Raw genomic sequence first — 17,089 nt, 5'->3', positions numbered from 1 at the left:
TTGTCATTCTGATTATCTTTCTGGCAATTTGTTTTTATAGGTAGGCAGGTTGCACACAGTGGCGCTAAAGCAAGTGTAGTTGATGGGGCTCCTCTAGTTGCAGCGCCCTCTTTAAATGCCACAACTGTAGTTACGACTGTTTACCAGGAGCCCATTATGAGCCAGGGAGCAGCCTTGAGTGGTGAGCCTACAGCCCTGGCCAAGGACGAAGAAAAGAAACAGCCAGATGAGGAACCCATGGACATGGTAGTGGAAAAACAGGAAGAAACAGACCACAAGAATGACAATCAAATACTAACTGAAATCGTTGAAGCTAAAATGGCAGAGGAATTGAAACCAATGGACACTGATAAAGAAAGCATAGCTGAATCAAAATCCCCAGAGATGTCTATGCAGGAAGATTGCATCAGTGATATTGCCCCTATGCAGACTGATGAACAGACGAACAAGGAGCAGTTTGTGCCTGGTCCAAATGAAAAGCCTTTGTACACTGCAGAACCAGTGACTCTGGAGGATTTGCAGTTACTTGCTGACCTTTTCTACCTTCCTTATGAGCATGGGCCCAAAGGAGCGCAGATGTTACGTGAATTCCAGTGGCTTCGAGCAAATAGCAGTGTTGTCAGTGTCAATTGCAAAGGAAAAGACTCTGAAAAAGTGAGTATACTTAATATACTTGCTTCTCTGGCCTGGATGGATCCCCATGCTGATGATATGGAAGAGGTCTTAAATGAGAATTGGCCACATCTTAGAGTGTGTTCTGTAAAGTAGGTACTGCTGCTGCTGCCGCTAAGTCACTTCAGTCGTGTCCGACTCTGTGTGACCCCAATAGAGGGCAGCCCACCAGGCTCCCCGTCCCTGGGATTCTCCAGGCAAGAACACTGGAGTGGGTTGCCATTTCCTCCAGTGCATGAAAGTGAAAAGTGAAAGTGAAGTCGCTCAGTCGTGTCGGACTCTTAGCGACCCCATGGACTGCAGCCTACCAGGCTCCTCAGTCCATGGGATTTTCCAGGCAAGAGTACTGGAGTGGGGTGCCATTGCCTCCTCCGAAAGTAGGTACAGACTGCTGAATCATGCGCTTCCATAGTTTGACCTTACAGTAGTTAAGAATGAAGGAAGGTCAAAGTTGATTAATATTTTAGGAATATTTGTCAGTTTGGAGAGACACAGACTTAAATTGCTTATCTTTAAAAGTTTAAGCCCTGTGATTCTTTAATCTTGAGGCTAAATTTGCAGGTACTTGATAACATAAACAGTTTATAACTGTGCTTTAGATTATGTTTTTAAACTTCCAACTTTTTGAGTGTTGTTATTGATCCTCAATAGATTGAAGAATGGCGGTCACGAGCAGCCAAGTTTGAAGAGATGTGCGGACTAGTGATGGGAATGTTCACTCGGCTCTCCAATTGTGCCAACAGGACAATTCTTTATGACATGTACTCCTATGTTTGGGATATCAAGAGTATAATGTCTATGGTGAAGTCTTTTGTACAGTGGTTAGGTAGGTGCACCAGGAATAATCTCTTCTCAGATATATTGTCCCTTAAAAGAAAAAAAAATTATCCCACAGGGAGAAAAACATTTAGGGAATTGGTGAATTTCCAACTGTGTTTAAATTCCTTGCCTAGATTTCAAAGGTGTAGCTGTTGTTACAGACTTGAGGTGCAAGCCTCAGTAAACATAACGAGCACATTGATTTTTCTCCCTTGGGCTAATTCAGCATAAATATCTTGAAAATGTGTTAGAAAGTACTGACTTTAACTTGCTCTGACTGAATGCTTCCTGGATGGAACCATGTATACCACTTTGATCTGATTTGGAGATGAGACTCTATGAATTGTGACTGTGTGAGCTCTCTGCTGCTTGCTGTGTCTTGATAACATTAATGCTGTGTTTAACAGAACAATTGCTGAAATGACCGAAGGGGCCTGGAAAGAGGAAGCATCCTCCCAGCCCTGTGCGCATGCGAGCTTTAGTGGGAGGCTATTCTGGTGCTACCTGGTATTATTTCATAGGACTTTTTCTTTATCTCTCTTCCAAGTAATTGGTTTAGCAGGGGATAAAAATTGCAAACCCCTGAAAATGTTTCATTAAATGGAAGTTCTCCAACAGTGAATTTTTTTTTTTTTTTTTTAAGTTCTCAAGCTTGGTAAAAAGCACCAGCATGGCCAAGTTTCTCCAGGGAATCTCATTTCATTTCCAGGTTTTCAGTCCAGGTATAAGGAATATGTAATGGACTTACGCATAGTACACAGCAGGCAGCAAGGCTAACTGACACGTCAGCTTTCATAGTAGTCACAAACACTATGACGGGTTACATAGTCTTGGTTGTGAAATAGAAGTACGAAACACTGTGAGCTTACAGTTACTCAGGAGGGTAGCAAAGAGATTTCTCACTGTGTATATACTTTCAGATTCTTAAATATATAAAAAAGTTTTCCTTTGATACAACTAAAAATAGCAGCTAAAAATAGAGGCTGATTGTTAATATGAAAATAGAGGGAATTCCCTGGCTGTCCAGTGGTTAGCACTCCACACTTCCATTGCGAGAGGTATGGGTTCAATCCCTGGTTAGGGCACTTCCTGCAGGGCATGGGCAAAGATAAAAAATAAAATAAATAAATTGGGAGAAAAGGAATATAGAGAACTTTGGGTTCCTGTATATACCGCACAACAGGTAGAAGAGAGAATTGTGACCTCTTCCTGTTAAAAGGCTCCAGGATACCTCTTCTGTGTGATACTTGTCTGCTTTTAGGCTTAGGAAAAACCTCTCTATTGTTTGTTGGAAGGTGGCATTTGCCTTCCAGGGGATATGTTAACCTTTATAGGGATTGAAGTCTTAAATTTCCAACCTATAATTCAGATTATTGGGTTTGAGAAAGTGTTGCTTAAAACATTGGCTACTTAGCTTTCAATTCAAAAATTATTAAAAACTCTTGATTATATACAGTATTGTTGCTTTTTCCTCTCAGGCGTTTACCTCTGAACTGTGCAGTTCTAGGGGCAGCTTTCCCTAATTGTATATAGCTGTCATACAGTCTCAAGGTCAGAGATCTTAGAAGTTTTAACTAATCATCTTGGCATCCACATAGCTTCCACAACAGCTCACGACAAAATATTTTCATGGTTCTATAGTAATTTCAGGGAGTTACTGATTAGAACCCTTTGTTTTCCTCCAGTCTCCAGTCCAGCTGGCATTCAGTCCTTTAAAGAATGTGGCTATGCAGTACTTTTGATTACTAACGACTTCTATTATCTTCTTCCCCATTGTGTACAGATGGGAGAATCCTCAGCACAAGTTCTACTACTATTGGATGGACAGCGGCAGATGTTCACAGCGCGTCATGATTAATTAGTTTAAATTAAAAGGTTCTGTGAGGTAGCTCAGGTAGATTTAAGGGCAGTAGGCATGAACTGAAGTCACGTTTGCGCAGCGACTGAGGCATTAACCATGTTTTCATTTATACAGCTCTTCGTACATGCAACTTTTTATTGTAATAGTTGGAAGTGCTAGTTATGTTGTAGTCTCAAAGTGGGGGGTAGGGGAAATTGGCCGTTCCTTAAAGTTTAAGAGGTATAGTTTTTTTCCTGCAGTGTAAATTTACACTGAGCTATGGAATGGGGCAGGTTCTCTTCATAACCAAAATTTTTACCCTATTTCATATTTATTTAACAAATACTACATTATATATATATATTTATTTAAGTACCCCTACCCCTGAGAAGTGACAACCCTGGATATAATCTCTTAATGGGTCTGAATTGTCAGCAAAAAAAATTGGTTTGCTTTGGGACTGTCTGACTAGCACACTATATATTGTACTGATGAGATTGTTAACTTGAACAGGAGGTAGAATGCTGTCTTCAGTTGGAAAAGAACTATATTGCGCTGCTTTATCTTGTCAGAAAACTAGGCAGGTGATTGTGATTTGGCCTCCAGAATATCTTTTAATTTTCTCTTATTACTAGCTTCCTTAATTGTCTATGGAAGGCAATTATAATTTGCTTTTAATTCTCTCTCATTATTAGCTTCCTTAATTGCCTGTGGAGTTGGTTAAGTGCTGACCTTAAATGCAGATTTTTGGACCTCAAAGCCTGCCACTCCATGTATGAGCTAAGTGCACCACAAAGATTATAGTGGTTGCTCAGAGGAGCCAGATACTGTCATACTTTTAAGAAAAGTATGTTTTAGTTCTGGACAAATTAGGAGCATCAGTTGGCTCTCTTTAGTTCTCAGAATCTGTCAGACTGGTATTGTTACCAGTTGAGCCAAGTCTGAATTTGGATTGTCCTTGTCAGAAAAAGTACTCACGGTTTTTCATTGTCAACTTACTGAGTAATTTCTTTTATTCTGCTGACCTTAGTTTTCTGACAAGATTAACCCCTTTTCTCCCATTTTTCCCTTCCCTGTACCCTTCCTCAAAATGTAAAATGTGACTTCAGACAAGTTTAATTCCTTGGGCTGTGATAATAAAATGTCATCAATTTCACTTTATTTCACTTTAAAGTTACTGTACTTTTGGTAGAGAGGAAGCAGCTGCCTTGATTTTTATATAGCTGTACCTATGGAATATATAAACATGACTTAGACAAACTTGACACTTTCCTTCCAATAATTTAATAAAGGGTAGAACTCTTTCACTAGAACAGTGATTATTCATTAATCAGAGGAAGGAATGTCAGTATTGAAATTCCATTACAAGTTAAGAAAAAAAATTATTATCACAGCCTTGTCCTGAAACCCTGGATTATTATTGTTAGAGAGCTGTTTCCACAGTGTTTGTTAGTTTGTTGGACATTTGAGACCCCAGGAAATCCCCTTTCTCGTAACGTTCTCCGCTTGGATCTGATCTCAACAGGGTGTCGTAGTCATTCTTCAGCACAGTTCTTAATTGGAGACCAAGAACCCTGGGCCTTTAGAGGTGGTCTAGCAGGAGAGTTCCAGGTATCAATATGAATTCACAACTGAATTGACGTTTTCTTTGTTTTATGAGAAACCTTATGTTGCGCATCAGATGGCTGGAAGGATTGGTCTGCCGAAGGCTTTCTAGTCCCAAATTCAATTTAGTTACATAGCTGGATTTTAAATCAAATTTTCCTCCTCTTTCGCAGTAATTTCTGAAGGAGATGCTGCCAATCCCCCCCGCGCCTGCGAAGCGCAGCGGCTCTAGGTATACACTTCACATTGTTTCTTTGCAGGTCGCACAGCATTTTAATCTGCGCCCGCAATGCACAATGCGCGCATGCTTGTCTGCCAGCGGAAACTCCATGAGCAAAAAGAATGAATAATTATGCAAGTGAATGGTGAAAGGGCTTTGGGGTATTTTCCCAATTATTTTATAAGTAAATTTTGTAGTTGAAAGAACAGTCCAGAAATGAAAATTTAAACAAAATGTGACTTTTTTGGTGTTGGAATTTTGTTCATGGACTTTTCAGGTGCTCTACTTTTCTCCCCCCAACAGGTGCTCTGCTGCGCACAGCAAACTGAAGCGCATTGCTTTGGGGATAAAGCGTCTCCTGGACAGATAACCCTCTTCAGACCAAACCTCTCCTCCTGACATTCTGTTCTGCCATCTTTTAGTAGAGAGATGGTCTATATAAGATTGGTTTAAAAAAATAGATTTGTCATAATTGGAATAGATTTTTTTTTTTTTTTTTTTTTTTACTGTAAATTTAAATCCCCAGTAGTATGCCACTAAAGCTATGTAACTCAGTTTGGGTAATTTCGATTCAGAAGCATTCCCCTCCCTCAGCAAAGAGGTGTTTATGTTAGTATAGCGTAGTGCTCCCCTCTTCTTTAGGTCTGCCTGCAGTAGCCAGTTAATGTTAAGTTGGTAATCTGCAGTGCACACTCATTAAAAAAAGTGAATGTCTTCCCAGCACTAATCTGTTTCCCTTTTTTTTCTTCCTACAGCGTTTGCTGCCAATTGATGGGGCAAATGACCTCTTTTTTCAACCACCCCCACTGACTCCTACCTCCAAAGTTTATACTATCAGACCATATTTTCCTAAAGATGAGGTAACTGTCTACCTGCCAACTTGGAGTGTGGTTATGGTGAACACTTAATACTTTCTTTTGAACTCCCTGATTAAAAAAAATCATTTTTGTGTCTTAAAATACAAACTTTAGATGGAGAAAGTTAACTGAAACTTTAAACATGGGTAGTTTAAGGAAGAGCCTAAGGAGTTTAGACTCAACATCTTGTGCTTAGTTTTTTAATTATTTATTTGTTTGGCTTCACTGGGTCTTAGTTGTGGTATGTGGTATCTTTAGTTGCAGTGTGTGGGATCTAGTTCCCTGGCCAGGAATCAAGTCCAGGCCCCCCGCATTGGGAGGGTGATGTGTTAGCCACTGGACCACCAGGGAGGTCCTGTGCTTAGTTTTCATCAGATGAAATGTATTCAGAGTTGGAATCCTGAACAATATCTGTGTGATATGTTGTTCTAGCCTGATGTTCTCCAATACATTTTCTGCAGTTTGTAAAGTGCTTCCAGGCTGTTGATAATCAGCTACAGAAAAAGGCAAGCCTGCTTAAAGAAAATCACGTTTTAAATATTTTGGGTGTATAGAAAGCTGAGAGAGAGCCTCATAGTTTGCTGAATTTTGAATCCACTACTTTGTGCCTAAAACTATCCCCTGCAAGGCAGTTCTGTTTACTGTAACCGAGCTGTTTTCTACTGGTTTTACAAATATGACTCAATAAATAAATATTTAACAAAGCAGAGGTGATGTTTATGACAAGTCAAACATTTTGTTATTCCCTCTTCTAGAAGTCCTTTATGACTTATGAGTCATACTGTCAGATTCTGTTGCCATTTTTCTTGATGTGTTGCTTAATTAGATTGTATTTTCAGGCTTCCGTGTACAAGATTTGCAGAGAAATGTATGACGATGGAGTTGGTTTACCTTTTCAAAGTCAGCCTGACCTTATTGGAGACAAGTATGTGATGCAGTGTTTGTTGGATTTGGGAGTAGACATTTCAAAGGCAGGATTCTCTGGTTGTGGGGAGATGAAGACTAGAAATACAGATACAGTTTTTTAGAAGTCCTACTTTAGTTGTAATAAAATCTGAGTTATTAATATGTATAAATTTCCAGTTTTTATTTATGTCAAATGTAGTTTCCACACATTGTCAATTGAGTGTATCGGGCTTTATTATATCACTGATTTCTGAAGTTTTACGTTAGTAACTTAACTCATTCTGGTTTCTTTTCTTCTGAGCAGGTTAGTAGGAGGGCTGCTTTCCCTTAGCCTGGATTACTGTTTTGTCCTAGAAGATGAAGATGGCATATGTGGTTATGCCCTGGGCACTGTAGATGTGACCCCCTTCATTAAAAAATGTAAAATTTCCTGGATTCCCTTCATGCAGGAGAAGTATACCAAACCAAATGGTGATAAAGAACTCTCTGAGGCTGAGGTAATACACAGATTTAGAATTAAACAATGGTAATTTTTTAAGAAAGTAAAGTACTTACTAAAGTAAAAAAGCAAGCAGATATATCTTAAAATCCCAGTGCTTTCTACAGAGAAGAATTCTTAGGGCTTATTCTTACTGGCATGGCATTTTCCACTGTTCCCAATATCTTTTGATTTGGAGCTGTTGTATTACTTTCTCAAGTGAAAGCACAGTGTTGACTTTGAAGGAACCTTCTTTTTTCCCTTTCTTTTTTGCAGCACCAAACTTGTATGTTATGGTTTCTTCTTTGGGTACTCAGGGCAAGTTTAGTAATTAAAAATCTCATTTGCGTGCTGATGAAGCTAACATACTCTCTCAGTAACGCATTTCACATGGTAATATGAGTGAAAGTCGCTTAGTCGACTCTTTGCGACCCATGGACTATACAGTCCATGGAATTCTCCAGGCCAGAATACTGGAGTGGGTAGCCTTTCCCTTCTCCAGGGGATCTTTCCAACCCAGGGATCGAACCCAGGTCTCCTGCATTGCAGGCAGATTCTTTACCAGCTGAGCCACCAGGGAAACCCAAGAATACTGGCGTGAGTAGCCTATCCCTTCTCCAGGGGATCTTCCCGACCCAGGAATTGAAGTGGGGTCTCCTGCATTGCAGGCAGATTCTTTACAACTAAGCTATCAGGGAAGCCCTTACATGGTAATAGGAATGACAATAAAAAGTTTCTTCTGGAGGATAATCTTTACTTAAACTCAATAAATACTTTCAGAGAATATACTTGGACTTACATTTGTGACATTGTCTTTTTTCTTCTGTATTGCTCCTCCCCCTTTTCTGAAATTCTCTACCCCTCTTCCCCACACCAGTGTACTCAAATTCTATTACTATTTTTTACCTTTTGCCTCTAGCTAGATGGCAGTGTAATAAGAGGCTGGTTTGGAGTAGGCTCCTTTACTTAGAATTACATCAACATGACTGCAGCATGCTGGTGATTGAGCAGTTGATGTGTTGCTTTTCCATATCCAACGGTTCTCAGCCTAGGAACATATGAAGAATAACCAGTGTGTCTATTACAAACTTTTTTTGTAAAAATTGTAAAGTATACATAAAACTTAACATTTTAACCATATTCTAGGGTATAGTTCCGGAGAAGGCAATGGCACCCCACTCCAGTACTCTTGCCTGGAAAATCCCATGGACGGAGGAGCCTGGTGGGCTGTAGTCCAGGGGGTCACGAAGAGTCGGACACGACTGAGCGACTTCACTTTCACTTTTCACTTTCATGCATTGGAGAAGGAAATAGCAACCCACTCCAGCGTTCTTGCCTGGAGAATCCCAGGGACTGGGGAGCCTGGTGGGCTGCCGTCTATGGGGTCGCGCAGAGTCGGACACGACTGAAGTGACTTAGCAGCAGCAGCAGTAGGGTATAGTTCGGTCGTGTTAAGTACATTCACATTTTTGTGCAAGCAGTACAAACTTTAAAAACATTGTTTTATTTTGAATTATTTAGTTTTTATTTTGAATAATTTTAGATGTACAGAAGTTACAAAGATAATAGAGTTCAGATATACCCTTCACCCACTTTCTACATTTGTCCTTGTCTAAGAAACCAACTTTGGTGCATTATTGTAAACTCTTCACCTTACTTACAGTTTTTCCATTAACGTCCTTAATCTGTTCAGGATCCAATCCAATATACTACATTACGTTTAAACAAACTTAAAAAAAATGAGAACATGTCAGCCAGAATTATAAGCTAATTGATTTTGCATGTGGTAATTTTCCCATTACCAGAAGAGTTATTATTGAATACTGCTTTCCTTTTCCTGTTTCTAAGTTCTGTAGTTGGGATATGTAGATTCATAAGAAGTAGCTACTGAAAGTCAAGAGATTCATCCTAATTTTTACAGAAAATAATGTTGAGTTTCCATGAAGAGCAGGAAGTACTGCCAGAAACTTTCCTTGCCAATTTCCCTTCTCTGATAAAGATGGATATTCACAAAAAAGTAACTGATCCAAGTGTAGCCAAAAGCATGATGGCTTGCCTTCTCTCTTCACTGAAAGCCAATGGTGAGTAGATATTGTGAAGTTGCTGGTATTTGGGCTAGGTGAGGGCAGGACTCTTATTTTAGGATAAAAAAAGAAGTAAATTTACACTCCTTTCTCCACCACTGAACGGTTTTGCTTCTGAATTAGTGCTGTAAGAAATGCATGTGTATTAACCATTGAAAAATGCTGCTCTTTTATACTATGAATGCTTGTATTAAGCCCCAATTAAATGAGAAGTGAACACATGAATTTATGTTTATTTTGCCAGGAGATTTATAAATGATAGTTGAAAATTAAATGAACCTTGGGAAGACTTCATTTAGGAATGCAGAATCGCTGATACTTTGTCTTCTTTGAGTTTGTTTCTTAAATCTTCAAAAATACTTTGCCATACATTCAGTTCAGTCCACTTTGTCCAGCTCTTTGCAACCCCATGGACTGCAGCACGCCAGGCTTCCCTGTCCATTACCAACTCTTGGGGCTTGGTCAAATTGATGTCCATCGAATCCAGCAACAACCTTTAAAAACTTCTTAGCCTTTGGGCAAGACAAAAATGAACATACAGAAGCTGAGCACTAATTAGAGAATTGTTGATGAATGAGAATGCACTTTGTATCATTTGTTGCATCTTTGTATCATTTGATTCAATGGTGTCCCCTTTGTGGGATCATTGAAACAACTCTGAGGAAAGTGTAATTCTCAGAAGTGTTGTGCTTGGAACTGAATGGTACAGGTGTGAGGTGTGTCTTAATATAAAAACACATTCTGGTTGTGTTGACTTGTGACATAGGTTGGAGTAGGCTCTGCTCTGTGGGTCCTTCAAAGGTACTTTGTATGTGTGTGTATGTATAACATTTATATATTCATCTATACATATTATAATTATACGTTCAGCAAACCTACTGTTTGCCTTGAGGTTTGTTCCATCCAAGGCTGGTGCCAGGCCCAACCCTACTTAGCTTCTAAGACAGGATTGGGCAAGTTCAGGGTGGTATGGCTGTAGACACTTAGGGTTTTGGACAACTTCTTTGCTAAAATATACTCTTTCTGAGGAAGAGTTTTACTTGCTGTTCAAAAAAAAATTTTTTTGACGTATATTTGACAAGGATTATCTGTATTTAAAGTGTACAATTTGATGCCTTGAAATACATTGTGAAATCACCATATTCAAGCCAGTTAACATACCCATTACTTTAAGATAGTTATCATTGCAATATTGATGAATTTTAATATCCATTGACTTTATATAAATTTTAAAAATGTGAGATTTAGGGACTGGTATAAATAATCTACTATGATCTATTTGAAATATGTAAAAATTAATCACAAGGTCATAATTCTACTAATTCAGTAACATTTATATTGTGAATGTTTTGGTTTTTTCCCCTAGGGTCCCGAGGGGCTTTTTGTGAAGTGAGACCTGATGATAAAAGAATTTTGGAATTTTACAGCAAGTTGGGCTGCTTTGAAATTGCAAAAATGGAAGGATTTCCAAAGGATGTGGTTATTCTTGGTCGGAGCCTGTGACATTTGTCGGCACCAAGAACTGTCGGAAAGTCTTAACTTCACCTGGTGGGTGGTGGTTGGGGTCTTCATCCAGCTCAGCCTCTGGAGCGGCAATGAATCAGCCAATTCAGATTGGAAACAAAGAGGACTGTGTAAAACTCACTCATACTTAGAGACTACTTACTCACTGGTTGGAAGAAGATGATACTGCTGCGAATCCTGTAGGAAAGAGATTTGGGCCTCCTTGTTGGGTTTTGTGTTCGGTGCCAGGACCTCTTACACGGGCTTACAGGGAGGGGTCTTCAATAAATGTAGTCAGCACTGTTTTCTGCATCCAGTGTGGTCGCATTTCTCACCTAAGAGCAATCAATCATTGTCATCCTCCTTGGCTTATTGACTGAAATGCATCTCATGCTTTAGAGACGTGGCAAAGATGAGAAGGATTTGGGTTCAGAGGCCTCAGGGTGGAGAGTCCAAGTGGATGGTTATGGCAGTAGTTTAAGCTGAGGAAAGGATTTCAGTTTGGGCGGTTTTTCTGCTTTTTGTAAAGCTTTGGCCAGTTGTCTCCTAGTGACCATTGGTTCAGGCAAGTTGTGATTTGTAGGGACAGATGTGCAGTTGTTTGTGGCAAAAGCCTAAAAATGACAAACTTGTAAAAAAAAATTTTGTATATAAACTAGCTGTAACCTGACTATCCTTTGTTTTTGTAATTTTCCTTTGAAAATGAAAGGGTGCGGTTCAGGATGGCACTGTGAATAATTAATGTAAATCAGTGGGTTTTCTTTACTTTTGTCTTTAGTTTGGTTTTGTTTTCAAAAGAAGTTATTATTTTCAAAGTGCCTCCCACCTAGAGCTAGGCCATGACCACTTTGGGTACAAGAGCCTAACTTCATAGGATTCACAGTCTGTTGCAAAGTGCAGTCATTTCTGGAAATTAACCTCAGTGCAGGTCAGCATGTGAAATGTTAATTTTGACATCTGGCAACTAGGGTTTGGGGACTGATTGATCCCATTTGCCCACAGGTCAGTTGTCCTTTAATTTCAAGACGTTACTACTGGTTTTATTAAATCAGTCTTTAGTTCTTGCATGTTTGTATCTAATTTTTAAAAGAATGAGTACACTTTAACCAGTGACTTATGGTTACCCTTTTCTCTTTCCTTTAACCGCAGGTTCTGAAAGCTTCAAGTATTTTAATTTAGATTTGGTGTTTTAAGGGTTCTGAGCAAATGCTCTTGGCATTGAATTTTGCTCTGCAGGATTCATTTTCTTTTTTATCATGGCTTGCTGGCTTCTCTGTAACTGTTTTGTTACCTTGCTTCCCAGCAGTTTTGTATCAGCAGTTTAAGTTTGGGCTAAGAGGGAAGAAGGTCAAGAAGAAAATTTAAAACGTTTTCTTTCATAGATTTCCATCAGTGTGGCTTTGAAAAAAGTCTTTTAAGGGATTGTACCTCCTGACTTTGAACCAAAGCCTGTGAGTGTGCACTGAACAGGTGAGACGAATGATGGAGGATTACATTCGGGGTTAGAAGCCTGCAGCTGGCAGCGGGATATGGAAGGTGCGTTGTGCAACTGGAACCAAGTTTGCATTTTCAGAGGCTGAGATGAAGGGAGGGTCTCTACTGGCTTAATGTCACTTGGTTTTTCTCTTTTAAGTGCATTTTGTACACTAGTGGACAGTTCTAGCATTTTATCTGGTGGATTCCATGGTCATCCTCCAGTGGAATCAGGATTTTCAGCAAGTTTGCTTGCAGCTTTATCTTTGCTTTTAATAATCAGTTTGGCTGGTGTTCTGATCACAGAGCTAACTATGAAACAGAAGTCCAGGCCTCTAGGATCATAAAATGCTGTGCTGTCTGTCTTCTAATGGTTATGGCTATTTATTATGGTTGGGGTGATATTTCATTGATTGTTTAGATCACAGCTCAGTTCCTGTAGAAAACGAATTGTAAAACTATCTGAAGACCATACAAGAGGCAAAATAAAACTTGAAGTGAATGTGTGTGGTTGTGTACTGTGTAAATCTCCTCCTTGTTTCTGCCTCCTGCCTTCTTTCTCCCACTCTTGCATTCCCAAGCAAGTATTCCTCCTCTCCAAAGTTGTTTGAACTTAGGGACTGGGTCTTAAAGGCAGTTTTCTCCCACTTCTATCTCTAGTAAATGATTGCCTTCCATATTTTCCTCAAGGCAAGGCAAGATAAAAATAGACTCGTTTTGGCCAGGACACCTTCTTGACATAGTTATAACCTGGGGGTAAATGAAGGCAGCTAGTTGGAGTGAGTTCATGCCACCTAATAGAATAAGGAAAATTGCCTTATTCTTTGGTCAAAAGGTGAAATTTGAAGGCAGATCGCGGATTATGAGATGGGACTCTAAGGCGTCGGTGTTAGGCTGGACTAGCCTGTCTCTTGACAGGAGCAGCAAATTAGCTCCACACTATAGCTGTCTTCTCTGCTAGCAAGTGCCATCATCTGAAGTTCAGTGTAGGTATACAACCATGTGGATAGTGAGCCGCCGGGTCATTAGAGCAGAAGCATATCCGGGAGTGGACAGAGTGGTTTGGGTACTAAGTAACAGGAGCTCAAAGTCTGTCTTCATGCTCCGTTCCTTTGGAGGGACGGTATATCTGAGTGTATTCGCTTTTTTAAGAAAAACGATGCACATTATCTCGCCTTTGCTGGGAGAATTGGGAAGGTTGCATTTTCATGTATTTAATGAAAGCTTAACCTGGGGTGGGTGAGAGGATCACGTGGAGTACAGAACTAGAGGAAATGGAGGCAGGAGCCACCCTCAGAAAGTCTTGGTTCTTGAAGTGAGCAAAGACGTTAACATTAACGCCAAGCTGATGCTTTGCACTCTGCAAAGATGTGCAAAGCAGACGCGACATAATGCGAGACTGCTTGAGATGGTTGGATGGCATCACCGATGCGATGGAGAGGAGTTTGAGTAGGCTCCGGGAGTTGGTGATGGACAGGGAAGCCTGGCTTGCTGCAGTCCGAGGGGACGCGAAGAGTCGGACACGACTGAATTGAAGGAGATAAGGCAATTAAGCCCTGGACCCAGGGTGCCTCGCCAGCGTCTCCTTTAATAGGCGGGGCCGGAGCCGCTGCGAGTCTCAGGCTTTGTACGTGTCGGAGGCGGAGCCGCAGAAGGTCCTAGCAGCATGGCAGCTGGCGCAGCGGCCGCCTTGACGTTTTTGGATCAGGAGAGCCGAGTCCGAGCTGGGGGGGTAGGCAGTCTGCAAGTCCCGGCCCCGGTCACTATGGACAGTTTCTTTTTCGGTATTGAGGAAAGGAGAGGCTGAGGGTGGTGCTGGGGCAGAAGCAGGGCTGAGGAACGGGAATGCAGACATGTGCACGACGTGGGTGGGGGCGGAGGAGGGCCTCGCACGCGGCAGCCGGAGCCGGAGAGGAAAGCCAGGCCTCTGCCCTAGTTGTACGGGGTGGGCCCGGGCCAACCGCTCCAGTTGTTCCTGACACGTGGGCGTGTGAATGGCCCGTTAGTCCATGGCTGCAGGTGAACGGGATTTGGTGAAATGCACCGCCCCCCACCCCCACCCCCAACACTGACGCACACTCACAGTTAACCTCTTCCAGGCTGTGAGCTCTCAGGCCACACTCGCTCTTTCACCTTCAAGGTAGAAGAAGAGGATGACGCGGAGCATGTGCTGGCTTTGACCATGGTAAGGGGCGGGGTAGGGGGAGTGCCTGTGTATCCTCCTTCGCCGCTCTACTGGGAGTCATCTACTCTGCTTAATCCCCACATGGGGGCTCCCCTGGCCAGGCGATCCAGGGACCTCGGAGGCTGGGCAGGTTGTAGGGCAGATGCTTCCACTTGCGGTGTCCACCCTTACTGGGCGAGACTCCGAGGCCCTGTGTACCTTCCCAGCTCTGCCTCACCGAGGGGGCCAAAGATGAGTGTAATGTGGTAGAAGTCGTGGCACGGAACCATGACCACCAGGAGATCGCAGTCCCTGTGGCCAACCTCAAGTTGTCCTGCCAACCCATGGTGAGTTCCCTGGCCATACCTTGGGAGGCTGCGAAGTAGGAATTGAGGACTTCAGGACTTCTCGCAAGGTGGGGTGGACTGGGAGTGGGCTAGGCTTTCATCCTTGTCTTCCTCCCAGCTCAGTTTGGATGACTTCCAGCTCCAGCCACCTGTAACCTTCCGCCTGAAGTCAGGTTCTGGCCCTGTGCGCATCACTGGGCGGCACCAGATTGGTGAGAATTTTCTCCTTTGCTTCCAGTAGACTCTCCATCTGGACTCCTACCCCACCCCAGCCATATCTCCCAGTGCAGTTCCCATACAGACCCTGGATGCAGTGCCCTCCACTTTACTACTCTAGCTGTTCTTCACGCAACCTACCCCAGCTTATCCAGCTCCACTAGTGTGGACTCCTTTGAAAGTGAAAGTGAAAGTCACTCAGTCCTGTCCGACTCTTTGTGACCCCACGGACTGTAGCCCACCAGACTCCTCTGTCCATGGAATTCTTCAGGCAGGAATACTGGAGTGGGTTGCCATTTCCTTTTCCAGGGGATCTTCCCAACCCAGGGATCAAACCCAGGTCTCCAGCATTGCAGACAGACTCTTTACTGACTGAGCCACCAGGGAAGCCCTTTGACTCTTTGTTATCTAGTTTAGTATATGAAGTTTTTCCCACCTAGGCCATAAGCTTTGGGAGGTCAGAGTCCCTGCAAGCCTAGAGCCACAGGGCATTAATAAATGACATGTATGAAGTATGTATGAAGTATGAAGGGGGTGTGGCTTTAACTCCTCTTCCTCCCTTGACTGCTTGTGTACCAGTTACTATAAGCAATGATCTTTCTGAGGAAGAGAGCGAAGAAGACGGGAGTGAGGAGGAGGAAGCTGAGTTGTGTCCTGTCCTTCCTGCCAAGAAGCTGGGGCGCAGGCTCTAACCCTCCCTGGTGAGTTGGAGGGACCTGGGAGGGAACACAAGGAACATGTTTGGACCTCGATGCTGACGGGTGATTTGCTCTCTTCAGGTCAGCTAGCTGCCTGCCACATACACCAGGTTCCTGGACAAGTTTCAAGAACTTTGTATCTTCTCCACTGAAGAGGGTTGGGGCGGGGGCGGGGGTGGGGGTGGGGGGGTCTTGGTCTGGTGCAAGGAGAACGGGGGTCCCATTCTCCAAAGGACCCTGGTGTTCTAATCCTGTACCTCACCCCAAGCTTCCCTTTTCTCCAGGAGTGGGAGGAACTCTGAACTTCTATCCTGACCTTCTCTCCCCACTTGCCTATGAGGTTGCAGGTCAGCATCTGAAGCTCAGGACTACACATTTTTAATGTTTTTTACATTTTTGGATAAAGGTTGAAATAAAATGTGGATGAGGGTTTTTTTGCAACTCATTTGTGTGGCTTCTTTCCCTCCTGGGGTGGCATTCCCCTAGGGACCACCAGGTGGCACTGTGGCAGCACAGAGGGTGGCCCTGGACCTGGGGAAGGGTGAGGAAATGTGGGATCCTGCTACTCCCAGAGCGCTGTGACTGGCCCAGCTCTGGGCCCCAGCTGCCTTCCTAGATGAGGACCTCCCAACACCAAGCCCCTTCCCAGTCCCTTGGTGGGGGAGGGCCATCCCAGGAGGTTATCAACATCTAAACAAGGGGTCTGGGCCTCTGTCACCACTCAGGCTGATGGGCAGGGGGGCAGATAAGGGGGCTTAAGCAGCCTGAGGAATGTGCATCCCTGGCCCCATGAAGGGGGCTCAGGCCCCAAGAGGACCTGTGAGGGGTAAGGTAGAGGCCAATCTTTGCTCCTCCTACCAGTCATGCAGGCCATCTCTGAGCCAGCCTGGACCCTTAGAAACCTGATTCCAGGGGCCAGATGGAGGGGGCTGGCCAGATTGGGTGACAGGGAAACCAGAATCCGGGTGGCCTGGCATATGGGGGCAGAGAGGAGCCCCTGGGATTCAGCCTCCTGGGCTAAAGGGTTCCAGCCCCCTAGCCCTCCACCTGGTCTGGGGGTGGGGGGCGGACCATTCTCTGGTGCCTGAAATCAGGTGGTTCTGGGGATTGGCTGCTGCTGTACCAGGAAGAGAAAGGGATGTACCTAGTGTGAGCATGAGTGTGTATATGACCAAGTCTGAGGTCAGTAGTTCAGCAGCTGTGTTGA

At 43.0% G+C, this 17,089-nt stretch overlaps 2 protein-coding genes across 11 annotated transcripts in view; both read left to right on the top strand.

The window, feature by feature from the left end:
- The window catches only part of OGA (O-GlcNAcase), a 28,905-nt gene extending 15,946 nt beyond the window's left edge, over positions 1-12,959 (top strand). The window contains exons 9-16 of one of the 3 annotated variants that reach the window (XR_015155234.1): positions 41-654; positions 1,324-1,498; positions 5,110-5,168; positions 5,912-6,016; positions 6,853-6,938; positions 7,224-7,416; positions 9,319-9,478; positions 10,848-12,959. Coding sequence is in view for 1 of the 3 variants with exons in the window: in XM_086377362.1 (XP_086233488.1) it covers positions 41-654; positions 1,324-1,498; positions 4,857-4,942; positions 5,912-6,016; positions 6,853-6,938; positions 7,224-7,416; positions 9,319-9,478; positions 10,848-10,984 (1,556 nt within the window). In the remaining 2 variants the exon portion in view is untranslated. Of the gene's footprint in view, positions 1-40; positions 655-1,323; positions 1,499-4,856; positions 4,943-5,109; positions 5,169-5,911; positions 6,017-6,852; positions 6,939-7,223; positions 7,417-9,318; positions 9,479-10,847 lie in introns of all 3 variants that reach the window. The other 2 variants (XM_086377362.1, XR_015155235.1) reach the window with 2 other exon arrangements.
- A 1,100-nt stretch (positions 12,960-14,059) lies between these two features.
- On the top strand, positions 14,060-16,323 carry NPM3 (nucleophosmin/nucleoplasmin 3). 8 transcript variants are annotated; one of them, XM_086377385.1, is made up of 7 exons: positions 14,060-14,189; positions 14,598-14,642; positions 14,849-14,968; positions 15,087-15,180; positions 15,764-15,885; positions 15,964-15,992; positions 16,167-16,323. In XM_086377385.1, exons 1-5 carry the CDS (start codon positions 14,124-14,126, stop codon positions 15,874-15,876), a joined length of 438 nt encoding a protein of 145 aa, XP_086233511.1. In that variant the 5' UTR covers positions 14,060-14,123; the 3' UTR covers positions 15,877-15,885; positions 15,964-15,992; positions 16,167-16,323. The 8 variants fall into 8 exon arrangements, with proteins under 8 accessions (XP_086233511.1, XP_086233510.1, XP_086233514.1 ...); XM_086377388.1 differs by having other exon boundaries at positions 14,073-14,189; positions 14,557-14,642; XM_086377383.1 differs by having other exon boundaries at positions 14,083-14,241; positions 14,557-14,642.
- Positions 16,324-17,089: the final 766 nt, after the last annotated feature.

Source organism: Bos grunniens, chromosome 26 (assembly GCF_055505025.1).
Source record: "Bos grunniens cultivar Pamir isolate PY7600 chromosome 26, Bosgru_T2T1.0, whole genome shotgun sequence".
NCBI classification, from domain to species: domain Eukaryota; kingdom Metazoa; phylum Chordata; class Mammalia; order Artiodactyla; family Bovidae; genus Bos; species Bos grunniens.
The sequence above is the reverse complement of the archived record's forward strand: the minus strand, read 5'-3'. Positions and strand labels throughout refer to the sequence as shown.

Bases quoted from the DNA above. Each gene is read 5' to 3' on its own strand.
- NPM3 (XM_086377383.1), top strand. From the start codon at position 14,124: ATGGCAGCTGGCGCAGCGGCCGCCTTGACGTTTTTGGATCAGGAGAGC. The intron at 14,643-14,848 runs GTAAGGGGCGGG...GTACCTTCCCAG, and splicing joins ATGTGCTGGCTTTGACCATG to CTCTGCCTCACCGAGGGGGC. The intron at 14,969-15,086 runs GTGAGTTCCCTG...TCTTCCTCCCAG, and splicing joins AGTTGTCCTGCCAACCCATG to CTCAGTTTGGATGACTTCCA.